General features: G+C 36.5%; 1 protein-coding gene across 3 annotated transcripts in view; it reads right to left on the bottom strand.

Moving 5' to 3' along the window:
• The window catches only part of MTFR1 (mitochondrial fission regulator 1), a 67429-nt gene that overhangs the window by 37295 nt on the left and 15823 nt on the right, over positions 1 to 14311 (bottom strand). For all 3 annotated transcript variants that reach the window (XM_049700448.1, XM_012534885.3, XM_049700447.1), the window contains exons 3-4: positions 8492 to 8590; positions 437 to 552 (exon numbers count right to left, since the gene is read on the bottom strand). In XM_049700448.1, the coding sequence (XP_049556405.1) occupies positions 437 to 552; positions 8492 to 8590 (215 nt within the window). The remainder of the gene's footprint in view (positions 1 to 436; positions 553 to 8491; positions 8591 to 14311) is intronic.

Below are 14311 nucleotides of genomic sequence, written 5' to 3'. Positions count from 1 at the left end.
TACAACAGAAACTAATAACACAGTATTGTGAAGCAATTATACTCCAATGAAGATCTATTAAAAAAAACCTATCTTGACTATACAAATTTCCTAATATGATCCACGGTGATTCCTCTGCCTCAATAAGACCATTAGAATTACTTACTTATCTAAACGTATTTATGATAGGTCTTTCAGATTTCTCATTTTAGAATGTAAACTTCCGGAGGGCAAGGAATTCTGTAATTCTTAAGGACTAGGACACAGTTACAGGTCTCTAAGAACTTTACAAATACCAGCTGAGTGTTTAAAATGGAACAGAAAAGATGACCACTCAGAAAAAAAAAAGAACTGGGTTACTAGAGATCAAATTAGGCTAATAAAAGGAAATACTGTAAATGTATCATCTTAAAATACTAAATACCGCATCTCAGCTCTGATAGCCATCCAGACTAACCTTCGTCTTGTTGAACATTCTCCTTCTTCTTTGGCTACCCATCCAACATCAGCAAAAGACACCACTGCATCCTCTCCTGGCTGTCTGGGGCTCCATTCTGTTGTAGGGCTGGTAAGCTGTAAGTTACAAATAGGGAAAGTTCTTCATCTAGCACCAAAATGGTAGAATAAAACATTTTCTTACCTAAGGAAAATCATCAGCTCTAGCGTTACAAACACATGGACAGTTTCTAGCATTTCCACTGAAGGTCTCCATGAAAGAAACCTTTAGTTATGTTATACTGTTGTTTAATAGTGCATGCAATCTCTGAATTATAATTTAACTCATTCAATTTTTATTTTACAGGTCAAATGAGACTTATTAAAAAAAGCAAAAACCTCTATTCATCCTAAAACATTAAGAAAATTTTTAGAATTTAAACATTATAAATCAGTTCTTTTCTGAAGAGATTTAGTAAAAAGTATAGTGACCAATTTGTGCTAAATCTGGGAATATTTTTAAATGGATATTATATAGATACACTGTTACAATAATGAAAATACATTTTCAAATATCATTAGAGCTCTTGATTTTTAAATTAAAGTATTAACTATATTAAAGAACCAAAAATACAAATAGCAGAACAGAATTCTCTAGCTAACCTTAAACACCTAGATGAAGGAACAGAATATTCTGAAATAAATATAACAAAGAAAAAGCGTGCAAGCTCTGAAACTGACCTTCAAAAAATGGAAAAATAACTTAATTGAATTAAATTTGTTTTGTTATAAGAATAATGCCTCAGAGCCAGATGGCCAATGAATAATAGTTATCAGATTAATGTAATACTTCCTACAAGTTGAAGGTTTAAATAAAAAAGAAAATGCAGACTTTTTAATTGAAGAAAAACGTTTAAGAGGCCAAAGAGATTTACATGTATTTATCAGAAAGCTTCTACAGTAACCCATGCTTTGTTTGAACCTTCTTACTATTATCATTGCTAGATGAAGCTTTTGGAAGCTACACTTAAATAATACTTGTTCCTCAACTGTAAAATATACCATACAAACACATAATACTAATATGGTTAAAATTTTTAAATAATGTATCTTTAATTTTTAAATAATATATCTTTAATATTAAGAATAAAATTTTAACTAAACATATTGGCTCCTGGTATGTGCACGCATTCAGATACCATAATTACCTAACATTATCAACTTCATAGAGTAGTATTAGAAAACTGACATTTTAACAAGATACTAAGAATATCAAGTATTTAAAATGCCTTAAATTCTGGCTTTGGGGAAGGACGGGGGTATAGGAAAGAAAGAAAACAAGTATATTAGAAGAGTAGAGATTTAAGGACTTAATACTGGGCAAAAACAAAAACAAAAAAACTAATAACGGAATTAAGATGAAAAAGCTTTCAAAATACCAGCGTTCTGGGCTCCCCTGGTAGCGCAGTGGTTGAGAGTCCGCCTGCTGATGCAGGGGACACGGGTTCGTGCCCCGATCCGGGAAGATCCCACATGCCACGGAGCGGCTGGGCCCGTGAGCCATGGCCGCTGAGCCTGCACGTCCGGAGCCTGTGCTCCGCAATGGGAGAGGCCACAACAGTGAGAGGCCCGCGTACCGCAAAAAAAAAAAAAAAAAAAAAAAAAAATACCAGTGTTTTAAGGCACACAGTGGAGTAACTGTGGTCAGAAGAGAAAAAAAGTATAAGCTTCAGCAAGTACATTGTCAAGGGATATGATCAAAGAAAAACCAAAAAGAAAATATTTCTACTTCTCCCTTATATGTTTCAGAAATTTATCTAAATAAGTCAATAAAAAAATAGTTTTCAGTAAATTGGTATCCTGTACAACTTAAATAATATAAATGAACTAGGCATCACATCTGGTCTCAAGAGCCTGCGAATCTGGCAATATTCTGTTGCTATCCATTACTAAGAACAGAATGGTATATTAATCCTCCCGTAACATTATAAAATGGAGATTCTAAGTGGGTTACATGGAGATTAGGGAACAGGAAGGTCCCCCAAGCTCTGTGGAAGCTCCTAGAAAATACAGTATTTAATGGGCTATTTTGTACAAGTGCCAAATCATAAAGGTAAAACCTGAATGGTCCCTTCCTTAAGGTGCTAGTTCATGAAGATCAATTTGGTTACCTAAGTCTTTGTTTAGAAAATAAAATTTTGTTCCAATACACTTACTAGTTGGTAGGAAGAAAGGTATATTTAAGATAAATAAAAATCTAGTTTTGACCTTAAGACTTCTTACCTTCCCATAAAAGCTACAAAAATTGCTGTTTTCTTCCCAGATATTTTTGTTCATAAAAGGAAGCAAAATATTTTTCTAAGAATACTCAAAAATATAAGTTAAACCCACTCTGTGACAGCCTTTCAAAGTGTTTATTTTATAATGTAAAGATCATACAATATTTCTCAATTTTACATCTGTAACACTTCGCATATTAAACATGAAATGTTGCTTTTTGCACAAACTTTAAAAAAAAACACAATTATTCCATGGACTTAGTCTGTAATCTTACTGAGCATTGATTGTATTTAATCACTGAAATAATACCATGTCTATAACATGTACTCAATGAGATGAAAATGTTAATGATACTGTCAGGAACCAATTCCAGAACTGATAATACCTGTATCATTTCTAATTGACATCCTGCGCCACAAAACAAAGTAGTTTTAGTATTTAAGTCACGTACTTACATTATAACAGTGATTTATGCCACCAAAAAAGAAGCCTAACAAAGTCCCTGGGGAAACTCATACAAAAAACAAAATAAAACTGAAAAAAATCTAATCTTTTTTTAAAAGGCCACTTCAGTTGTTGCCGAAATGGGCACTCAGTAGCATAAGAATGAAACAGACAGTACAGTTCACCTAGTAAAGTACTACTTTAGGTGAGGTCAGTGTAGGCAAGGGGACTGAGGGCATGGAATTCTTGGAGGTATGATTTAGACACCACTACTGACATGCATGGATGATGGATGGGAAGTTTGAAAAAGAAAAGGTCAACTTACTGAAGGTTCCAGCAAGGTCCTGTCCTACCACAGCTATTGTTAGTGGGGGGGGAAAAAAACGACAGAAAATTTTTTTTTCAAAATCAAGGGCATTATAAAATTTAAAATAAAATTAGTGCTTATTGATTTATCAGTATCCAAATTCCTTTCAGAAAGAAAAGCATTTCATTCAGAGCAAAATTCAGTAAGAGCATTGTAGTTTTACTGATCTTAAGAAATTCAAATCAACATTTGAAACAATTTAAATTATCCAAGATTCAATTATATTTCTAGAATTTTACTGAAGTAATTTTAGGTAATTTTAAATATTCTGATAATGTAAAACTACACCGAAGAAATTGATTTATTTAATAAAACGCATAAAAGAAAAATAAAAAGCTTGTACAAAAGTTGAAATACTTAGAATAAAATATTAGAAGAGCTCACTTTGTCCTCATGTGACTTTTCATAAAATAAACACACTGGCACTGGGAACTAGGATTCTCTCAGTTTCTTGCCAAAAACGGTGTAACAGTAAATATACTCAGTCTATTTTACCACCTTTTGTTTACAACCAAATGCAAAACATGTATTCTTAAAAGCAACACAGTAAAATAACTTCTAGATTTTTAATTACAGATTTAATTATTCCTCTTTTTCTACCAATTCCTGTCATAGTAAGAAAAAGTAAAAGCAGAATTTCTGCATTTTAATATAGTGACATACAGTGACACCAATAGGCCAAGAGGTATACCTGAGTAAAGAACACCAAACTAAATATTGTAGCTGAGACAGGCACTAATATTGCTGAGTAATGTGGTCACTTTAAAAAAAACTGAGCATCTATTAACCCTTCCTATTCATGACACACCTAGAATGGGGGAGGGAAGGAAGGTGAGGGGAGAATAGGGAGAAGAAAAAGGACCAGAGAGACAAGAGGGAAGGAAATGTGTGTGCGTATCTCTCAAAATAACCTAGGAAGGTAAGTAACAGTATCTCCATGGAAAAACAAGTCTGTAAGAAGTCAATTACTGAGAATGAATAAAACATCACAAACAGTTATTTACTGAGTTGGGCTTCAAATTACTATGCCATGTTACCAAATTTATAAAACATAATGCATATATATCTGGATTCAGTTACCCTTAAGGGCCATTTTATAGCTAAAAATATCAAGAAATGGTATGACATCACATGTATGACATCACATGCTAGCATAGTCCAGATTATCAGACAGTAACTGGGAAAAATATGAAGTTTAACAATGAATTTTAGTATGAATCCAGGTACTTATCCACAGATGGCTCAGACATCAAAGACCATGATACCACACTACCCCACTAGCTCCTGACAGAGGGGCCTTTTCTTAGGTCAACAGTAACTTCTGTCTTGCCTCAGGACCTCTGCACTTATTGTTCTCTCTGCCAACACTGCCTCACATCCATCCCTCTCCCTAACTCATTGAGGGGCTGGCTCTTTTTAATCCTTATTTGTCATTCCTCCAGGGATGCCTTCCCAGACCACCACTGTTAGTCTCCCCATGCTATACCAATTTTTCCTTCACTGCACTTAGTACAAATTATAGTTTTATGCTTATTAGCATATTTTCTTGCTTAATATCTCTCCAACTGAACCATATCCCAGTAAGGGTAGAGATCGTGTCTGTTTGGTTCACCACTGACCAACAGCACCTAACATAATGCATGGATTTCAAGTTGATTTGCTGAATAAAGATGGGCTGCCAGGTGGCAGGCAGCTGTTTTACTTCCACCTTTAGTCACAGTGTGTGGACTTCAGTGAGAATCTTATTCATTACTTGTTTGGTTACAGAACATTCCCTCCACCACCAATTCCAACAATCACTCCTAGCAATCTAAGAAAATAGCCTGGGGCAGGGTTTCCACAGGAAAAAAAGGTAATCCAGGTTAAATTTCCCAGAGTTCTGCCAGTTACTGAGCAGGGATTCAAACTACTGTAGCACAGGGCCCACCCTCCCCTTATCTGATGGTATGCAAGAGCACTTTTTTTTTGCCTTAGATTTTTCTAAGTGTAGTATTTATTACCCCAATAAGCCACACTTAAGTTCCATGTTTTTCTTTAACTCATAAAATTTGAAATTTATAAAAATGACCCCAAAGGTGTTTTAGTGATTACTTTCATAATTTGCCAATAGATAATTATGTTACTACTGTAAACTTTCTTCAGCAAAATACTAAAACACAATCTGTAAATGAAGTCCTCAAACTCGGCTACATAAGAAGCTTCTGAAGAGGTTTCAAAAAACGAACAGAAAAATCGAATATATGAAATTCGGATTTAGTAAGCCTTGGATGACACCTTATATTCTTTATACATTCCGTAAGTGTTTTTGCGAGGAGGCTGGGGCCTTGGAGGATGGGGCCTGAGCGTGGATATTTTATTTTTTAAAGCTCCTGGTGATTTAATTATGCAGCCAGTATTGAGAACCACTACACATCAAAACCTCTGAACTCCATTCCAACAAACAGAGCAAATAAACATTGAGTGCTTTTATATGATTTTTTTTTTAACATTCATTACCTCATTTTAGTCCCAGCCCAATATTCACTGGGCCCATTAACTGGATGAAGGTGTAAATAAATGTGCTGATCTGTGTTCTGATTTGTGAACCTATAAATACACAGAAATCCAATTTGTTTAAAAAAAAAAAAAGGCAAAAGTTTTGGGAATTCCCTGGCAGTCCAGTGGTTAGGACTCCAGGCTTCCAATGCAGGGGGCCCGGGTTTGATCCCTGGTCGGGGAAGTAAGAGCTCGCACGCCAAGTGGCACGGCCAAAAGAAAAAAAAAATCCAATCTGTAAAACCAGGGAGTTCACTTAGACAACCAAGTAAGTTAATCTGCTATTCTGCTGCAAGGTGGCAATAACAGTAAAATCCCACCACTAGCATACTTTTATTGTGCACTAATTATGTACCAGTTACAATATTCAGGGCTTTGCATGGATTATCTTGTCTAACCCTCAAAACACAAAGTAACATGCCTGTCTTGCCCATCATTTATGTGAGTCTTACTTGTCTGCAGATATATGGGTCAGCTGACAACAATGAAAAGATGGTGTGATTTAGAAGGAACACACTGAGGCTTAAGATTTTGGAGGTGAAACTGTTGTGAGGGCAACCAACTTGAGGTGATGCCTATTGAGTGCTGGGTACAAGAAAAGGAATAGAAGTGAAAGTCTACAGGAGCAGAGGAAGAAAAGAAAATATGAGACTAAGTTCCAAAAGACAGTGAAATCACCCAGGACAACAAAGGACTGGCTTTGACTACTAACTCCTGCTTCTGAATTGACCCATGAACACCTCATTCTCAAGTTTAATCTATTTCAACTTTTCTCTCCCTCCCTGGGTCCCATGGTGGTTCCCCAGTTCCAGACTTTCTATAGCAGTATTTACTCATGTTGGACTCCTGGACAGTCCAAATACATTCCATATCAATCAAACCTCCAAATGAGCCAAAAAAAATAGCAAAAATGAATTGTCAATTTTATTACTCTTAAACGGCATCCCTTATATTTTTTGAAGACTCTACATTTTTTATATTTCTGATAGATGTAGTAAAAAAAATTAAATTAAAAAAACAGAAGATACAGAAGAATGATAGCAGATTTAAAATATCTAAATAAGTAGCAGATAAAACACTCACTTTAAGAGTGATGCTGAATTTGAAAAGACGCAGCATGCTGCAGAACTGCCTGGAAGTAAAAAATCTCACTATAAACAAATGTCTTCTGTTTTCTACTACATTCTCAAGTAGGTCACCAACATTCCTCTTACCTTACTCCTCTCCTTTATGTTAATTTCTCTTTTCAAATGCAGCTCCTGTACTAAACCTAAAACTCTTATTCTGCTCAGATGCTTCTAAGTGACTAATAACATTGAGAAAGAAAATCCTGCCAAGAAAATGAACTTGGCCCTAGTACTTCGGCCCACTGACTGTCAAGGCAGATTTGGGTTGCTACCAGAAAATGCTGGATTATCTCCACGTCCTTTCATACATCTCTAGCTATGTGAACACAAATGCTGAAGCAAGTTCTCCTGCAACAAGGTTAAGCAGACAGATAAAATTTTAATGGAATAAATGGAGCAATCAGAAGAAAAGTTACTAAGTCTTAGTTAACACAATAGTTATTTGCAGAAAACTGGCAAATAAAGCAATCAGCAATTGGTGCCTCAGTGAACTGAATTCTCAGAAATTGTGCTTGAGAGAATTACTATCATCGGTTTCTCTACTGTGATTTTTTTACAAAGCCCATCATTTGATAAAAATTACTTCTGCAAAGTTCCAATCTGTCAATCTCTAGATTGATGCACAAAGGTCTTGCCAGTCAATCCGCAAGTTAGTGAACCTGAACAAATGGTCATTTCTACCACTTACTTAGAAACAGATTTTTAACTCTCTACAAGGAGGAGTGATTTATAAGTAAGACATCTAATAAGCTCGCAGGGGCACTTCTGACCTTCTGAATTATGAGTTAAACTTATCTTCCACACTTCACATGCTAATCTATTATTTAAAATTGGTATAGATTATCTGCTGAACTTTATAGACTTAAACGTTGAACTAAAAGATTTTCTTATTACTACTGTAGAGAATTACTGAAAAACAAGAATAAAGCTATGTGAAACATGTCTCACACTAAAACAACCGTAAGGAACAAAAACCCAAATCAAGAAAATAGGAACTTATCTCCAAGCAGAGTTGAGCTACTCGTGATTTGGTGCTAGAAGACAATGCTCAAGGTCACCTGGGAATTAACAACTGCTGGGCTTATTATATGCTTCTAAGTCTGTATGTATTCTTAAGGATAAATGTCTTACAGAGCTTGAATAATCACTTCATAGAGGAACTAAAATTAGAAAGACTTTACCGTGGTTTTTATCCTCTTTTATTTTATTGATAGCAGCATCAACAGTGGGGAGAGGTTCAAAAAGTACTTTTAAAGCTGTCTGGCCTATTTACATCACCAATGCACATATTAATATAAAATTTGAAATATATAAAGTACAGTACCTGAAACTGAACTCTTGGACACTGGATCAGAGATAAATTAGTACCAATTTTCCTTACAATACTTCGAGATGAACCATATGGCTTCCCAGACCAAAGTACCTAAGTAGGAAAAACCAAAAGTTTAATTACAAGACTTACAGAACTGTTAATACAAAGCACTGGACAGTTAATTGCATGACATGCTGACACATTAATTATGGGATCACAAAGCTCTATGTTACGGGAAATGAGCTAATATTTCTCAATTAAAAATTAAAGAATATATACAGCAGGTTGTTACTAATGCAATAAAGTTTAATGTAAGGCATTATATAAAAATGTAAAACAACAACTAGTGGAAGTTCCCTGGTGGTTCAATCTCTGGTTGGGGATCTGATCCCACAAGCCGTGCAGCATGGCCAAAAGGAAGAAAAAAAAAAAAGAACTACTAGTAATTGTAAAATAAAATTATATTAGGAGTAAAAACTCATCTGTTTTCATTAGGTTTTCATCCTACTCTGCAGAGGAAACTATTTTATCTCCTCTGCTATATTTTTAGAATTTTATCTATAAGTTTTTCAAAACTACAAGCTACTCAAAACAAATGCAAATCAGTACAAAGTTCAGAATCTGAATTTGTACGACGCAGGATACTGCATTTTGTTTGCTACACAAGAAGGCCTGGCCAAGGGTGAGTGGGGGCCAAAATCCAGTTGTACTTGTGAGGCCTTGTCTCAGGGGAAAGGTGTCTTTTCCTAATTTATACAAAAGTACTAAATAGGCTAGTGATAACCCTAATGAGCAGAATTTTTCAGATGAAATCATAATACACAGAGGACATTATGCTATGCTTAAAGCAAAAACAAACACAAACCTCAAAGCAAAAAGCAAACAAAAAATGCACAGGCAGAATGTTAAAGCATTACAAATTGTACCTTGAAACTTCTCCCCAAGTATATGCTCTTTCCTTAAAGAGAAAAACTATCCATCTGTTTTGAGTGCTATACCTGAAAGCCTGGACAGAAGAGGTAAAGAGAGGTGGTATACTATTAAAAGCAATTTGGAAAAAAAAGAATGAGAATGATATGACTATTTACTAATTCATTCAACTGAGATATTCAATTGCATCCTAAAACTATTAAATAAATAGTACCAAATCAGCTGGCATGTATTCTGAGCAATGGACACTGACCCCTTTTTAAAGTCACTCCATGCCCATTCTAATTTAAAGAATGGAATTACAGTATGACCAACCAATGTTACTGTAAACAGTGGACCAAGCAATGTTACTGTAAACAGCCATGGCTCCAACACATAACCCTAACTAGAGCTTCAGACCATTCTAAAAGCATGCACAACTTGTAAAACGAGCATAGAAGCAATCTGACTTCTTAGATTTTAGCAATCAAATCCAATTTAAGGTTAACAGTATGAATCAAAGTGAGGATCATGGGGTATATATAATACCTCTGGCATCTGCCTCTGCTCATATAATTCTCATCATCAATATGGTCAAAGTTTCAGATAAATAACAAGGACCTACTGTACAGCCCAGGGAACTATATTCAAGGTCTTTTAATAACCTATAATAGAAAAGAATCTGAAAAAGAACAGATATATACAAATAAATGTATAACTGAATCACTTTGCTGTACATCTGAAGCTCACACAACATTGTAAATTAACTATACTTCAATTTTTTTAAATGGATTTTAAAAATTGTTCAAAGTTTCACTGACTGTTTACCTGGGAGAGCTCCAGAAAGTACTATAACCTACACTGGCTACTATAACCAACAAAAACTATAACTCCTGCTTTAGAAATATAAATTAAAAGGATGGACAGGTTGGAAAACTGGTCAGTGGAAAGATAAGAAGACATCAATACTGAAATAAGAATATTAAACAAAGAATATAAGAGGTAAAGTTACTGTGAAGCTTAGAATTACGTGGAGTTCAGGAAAGCAATCATTCAAACCAATGATCATACAGAGGATTGTCACATGAATAGTGTTAATAACACATAAGGACCAAGAGGAGGAAAATCATCCAACCAGAGGAAAAAGGAAAAAATCACAGCCTTACAAACCCAACATAGGAGGCCAAGAAAAGCAAGAGGGAAGAGAAATGGGGATATACGTACAGCTGATTCACTTTGTTATAAAGCAGAAACTAACACACCGTTGTAAAGCAATTATGCTCCAATAAAGATGTAAAAAAATAAAATAAAATAAAACAGACAGTATTTAAGCAAACTCTTTACCTTATACATGTTAATAGGCATCTATCTTTTAAAAAAATAGCCATAGGGCAATAGTAACTACACCACTCAATCATTTCTCGTGTCTTCTATTTAGCCATAAGTCAAAACTCTCCTATGATGTAGGAGAATGCTATTTATACATCACAATGTGACAATTACATAGTCTAATGTGAATCTTCCATCCCTCCAGTAAGCAAAGATCTTAACTGCAGATGAAAAGGACAAAAAAGCTCACGAAGAAAAGTTCAAAAAGGACTTGCCAAGGTCAGAAACTAAGATTTCTGCCAGCTTTTAGCCTTCCTTGCTATGCATGCTTCAGGGCTAAGTTTCAACTATTATCTTCCCATCTGCTTTATATCAGAAGGAAAGAATACCAGGTGCCTTCAACAAGGGAAAGTGGCCAAAGCTTCAGCTTTTACTTATAAGGAATTAGTAGACTATTTAGGCTTTTGATGCAAAGTTAAGGAAAGTAAAATAACAGATTGCCTTATGTGATTATTTTTTCATGTATACACAGTGGACTAACATAATGTTGTTCTGTTACTTATGAACTGCATAACATTTAGCACCAAAAATTATGAAGCAAGAGTCTTTATAAGCTAATGACTGGGATATTTAGAAAGAAGAGGAGCCATAACCTTCAGTGGATTGAAGAAAAAATAAGGGGAAGGAGCAGCTAACTTCCAAGAAGTCTAAAACTAGGTCTTAACTTTATTTTTTCTATTCAGCCCTCATGGAGGGGGAGAAATTGTAAATGGCTGTGAAGAAATAATGAACAGATGGTATGGAAAGTCACCATCTGTGCATTGGGAGTCTGTACGGCCCAAGTGCATCTCCTACCCTAACTGGTGGCTGAACTGTGTCTTGTCAGTACACTTGTTTGGAGAAGGAAAGGCTTCCTCTAAAGATGAACTGTCAGTAATATCTTTTCAGATCTGAGAGGGCAGGGAGAAAACTGTCATTACTAGACAATTCGATTTCATTAAGACATAAGATTTGGGCTTCCCTGGTGACGCAGTGGTTAAGAATCCTCCTGCCAATGCAGGAGTCATGGGTTCGAGCCCTGGTGCGGGAAGATCCCACATGCCACGGAGCAACTAAGCCCGTGCGCCACAACTACTGAGCCTGCGCTCTAGAGCCCGTGAGCCACAACTACTGAGCCCGCGTGCCACAACTACTGAAGCCCACATACCTAGAGCCCGTGCTCCGCAACAAGAGAAGCCACCACAATGAGAAGCCCGCGCACCGCAACGAAGAGTAGCCCCCGCTCAGCACAACTAGAGAAAACCCGTGCGCAGCAACAAAGACCCAACGTAGCCAAAAATAAGTAAAATACATTTATAAAAAAAAAACAAGCATTCAATTCCATTAAGAAAAAATTAAGTAACAGTAATTTTTTTTAAATTTATTTTTGGCTGTGTTGTGTCTTCATTGCGGTGTGCAGGCTTCTCACTGCAGTGGCTTCTCTTGTTGCAGAGCACGGGCTCTAGGCGCACGGGCTTCAGTAGTTGTGGCTCACGGGCTCTAGAGAGCAGGCTCAGTAGTTGTGGCGCACGGGCTTAGTGGCTCCGCGGCAGGTGGGATCCTCCTGGACCAGGGCTCGAACCCGTGTCCCCTGCATTGGCAGGCGGATTCTCAACCACTGCACCACCAGGGAAGCCCTATTTATTATTATTAAACAAAAAAACTGCTTTGCTTTATTTATAAGTACTGATAAATAATGTAATAATGAATCTGTGTGGGGCATGCATGTTTGCATGTCTGAGTCTAGTAATGACAGTCCATAGCATCTGGCAACAGAGTTTGTAAGTGATGACAGCAAGGAGGAGGATGACACCAGGAGAGCAATTTGTTCTTTGTTAACAATGTGAAAAGCTATTGTCGAAGTGCTGAAATGTGAGGCTGGAATCTGAAAATGTCATCTGTCTCACCATGATGACTGCACTCAAGCTTTATACGGTGGTGATTCATTTCTTAGAGACTAGTTAAATCTATATTTCTATCTGAGAGTCACCATTTAGCAAGAAAAAATATAAACTTAATTCTAATCAAATGTATTTTTCTCAAAAAAACTATGTAATATTAACCCAAGGTTCTTATTCTGATATATAATTTCGCATATCCCTGAAATTATACACAAAATTATGTACATATACAACATTTTTCTAGGAAGAAGGTCCATACCATTAATCAAATTTTTAGGGAGTCTAGGACCCAACAAAGTATAAATTCTTAATTCCAAGGGAACCAGAGGAAAATAAAAAGTATGTGTTGGGGAGAAGGGGGTGGAGATAGGAAGATGAAATTCTATAACAATTTTGAAATCCCCAACTGAAAACAACCCTTCCCTCAGTTCTCTTCTTCCTTATCTAAACTCCTAGCCACATTCACATTCTTCCTCCAAAACAGAAGAGGAAAACAAGGTTGCAATTCTTAAGTATTACTGGAAATATATTCCTAATACAAATTAGATATTTGCTGTAATTTTTCAACATAAAATACTGAGATGAACCAGAATCACTTTAGTTTCATAGCTTGCTTTCTCTAGTTTAAAACCATTTTTACTTAAGGGCATAAATATAGTAATAATGGAATGAGGAGAAAGTTTGGACAAATGTGAATACAGCTGACCCCTGAACAATGCTCAGGTTAGGGACACCAAACACTGCCCCCACTTTCCCAACAAAATCCACATATAACTTTACAGTTGGCCCTCCTGTATCCAGGGTTTCACATCTGCGGATTCAACCAACCATGTATCATGTACTACAGTACTTACTATGGAAAAAAATCTGCATCTAAGTGGATGCAAGCAGTTGAAACCCACACTATTCAAGGGTCAACTGTATATAGTTTTAAATTCAAACAAATGTTGAGGCCAAATGGAATGCAGTGAAGAGAAAACATAGAGACCATGGCAGCATATAGGCCTGGTTTTAAAAGTAGGCTCTACCATTTATTGTCTGTATAAAGCTGGCAAATTATTGATCCCTCTATGTTTCCCTTTCCTCATCTATAAAACGGGAACAGTATCTACCTCATAAGCCTATGAGCCTTAAATGAGTTAAGGGAGGGGCTTCCCTGGTGGCGCAATGGTTAGGAGTCCGCCTGCCAATGCAGGGGACGCGGGTTCGAGCCCTGGTCCAGGAGGATCCCACATGCCGCTGAGCAACTAAGCCATGAGCCACAACTACTGAGCCTGCGCTCTAGAGCCCGTGAGCCACAACTGCTGAGCCCACATGCCACAACTACTGAGGTCCACGCGCCTAGAGCCCATGCTCCGCAACGAGTGGCCACTGCAATGAGAGGCCCTTGCACTACAACGAAGAGTAGCCCCCGCTCGCTGCAACTAGAGAAGGCCCATGCGCAGCAATGAAGACCAAACGCAGCCAAAAATAAGTAAAATAAATTTTTTTTAAAACCTGAGTTAAGGTATTTAAATATAACACGACTTTAATAAATACTGTCTTCTTCCCCTTCTATTATAAGAGGTAGCAAAGTACACTAAAAAGAAGATTTTGGAATCAAAATTGGGTTCATATTACAGCTCTGCCACTTATTAGTCAGGTAACTTTGCAC

The sequence above is a fragment of the Orcinus orca genome, chromosome 17 (assembly GCF_937001465.1).
Source record: "Orcinus orca chromosome 17, mOrcOrc1.1, whole genome shotgun sequence".
In the NCBI taxonomy this organism is placed as follows: domain Eukaryota; kingdom Metazoa; phylum Chordata; class Mammalia; order Artiodactyla; family Delphinidae; genus Orcinus; species Orcinus orca.
This window is presented reverse-complemented; position numbering and strand designations above follow the sequence as displayed.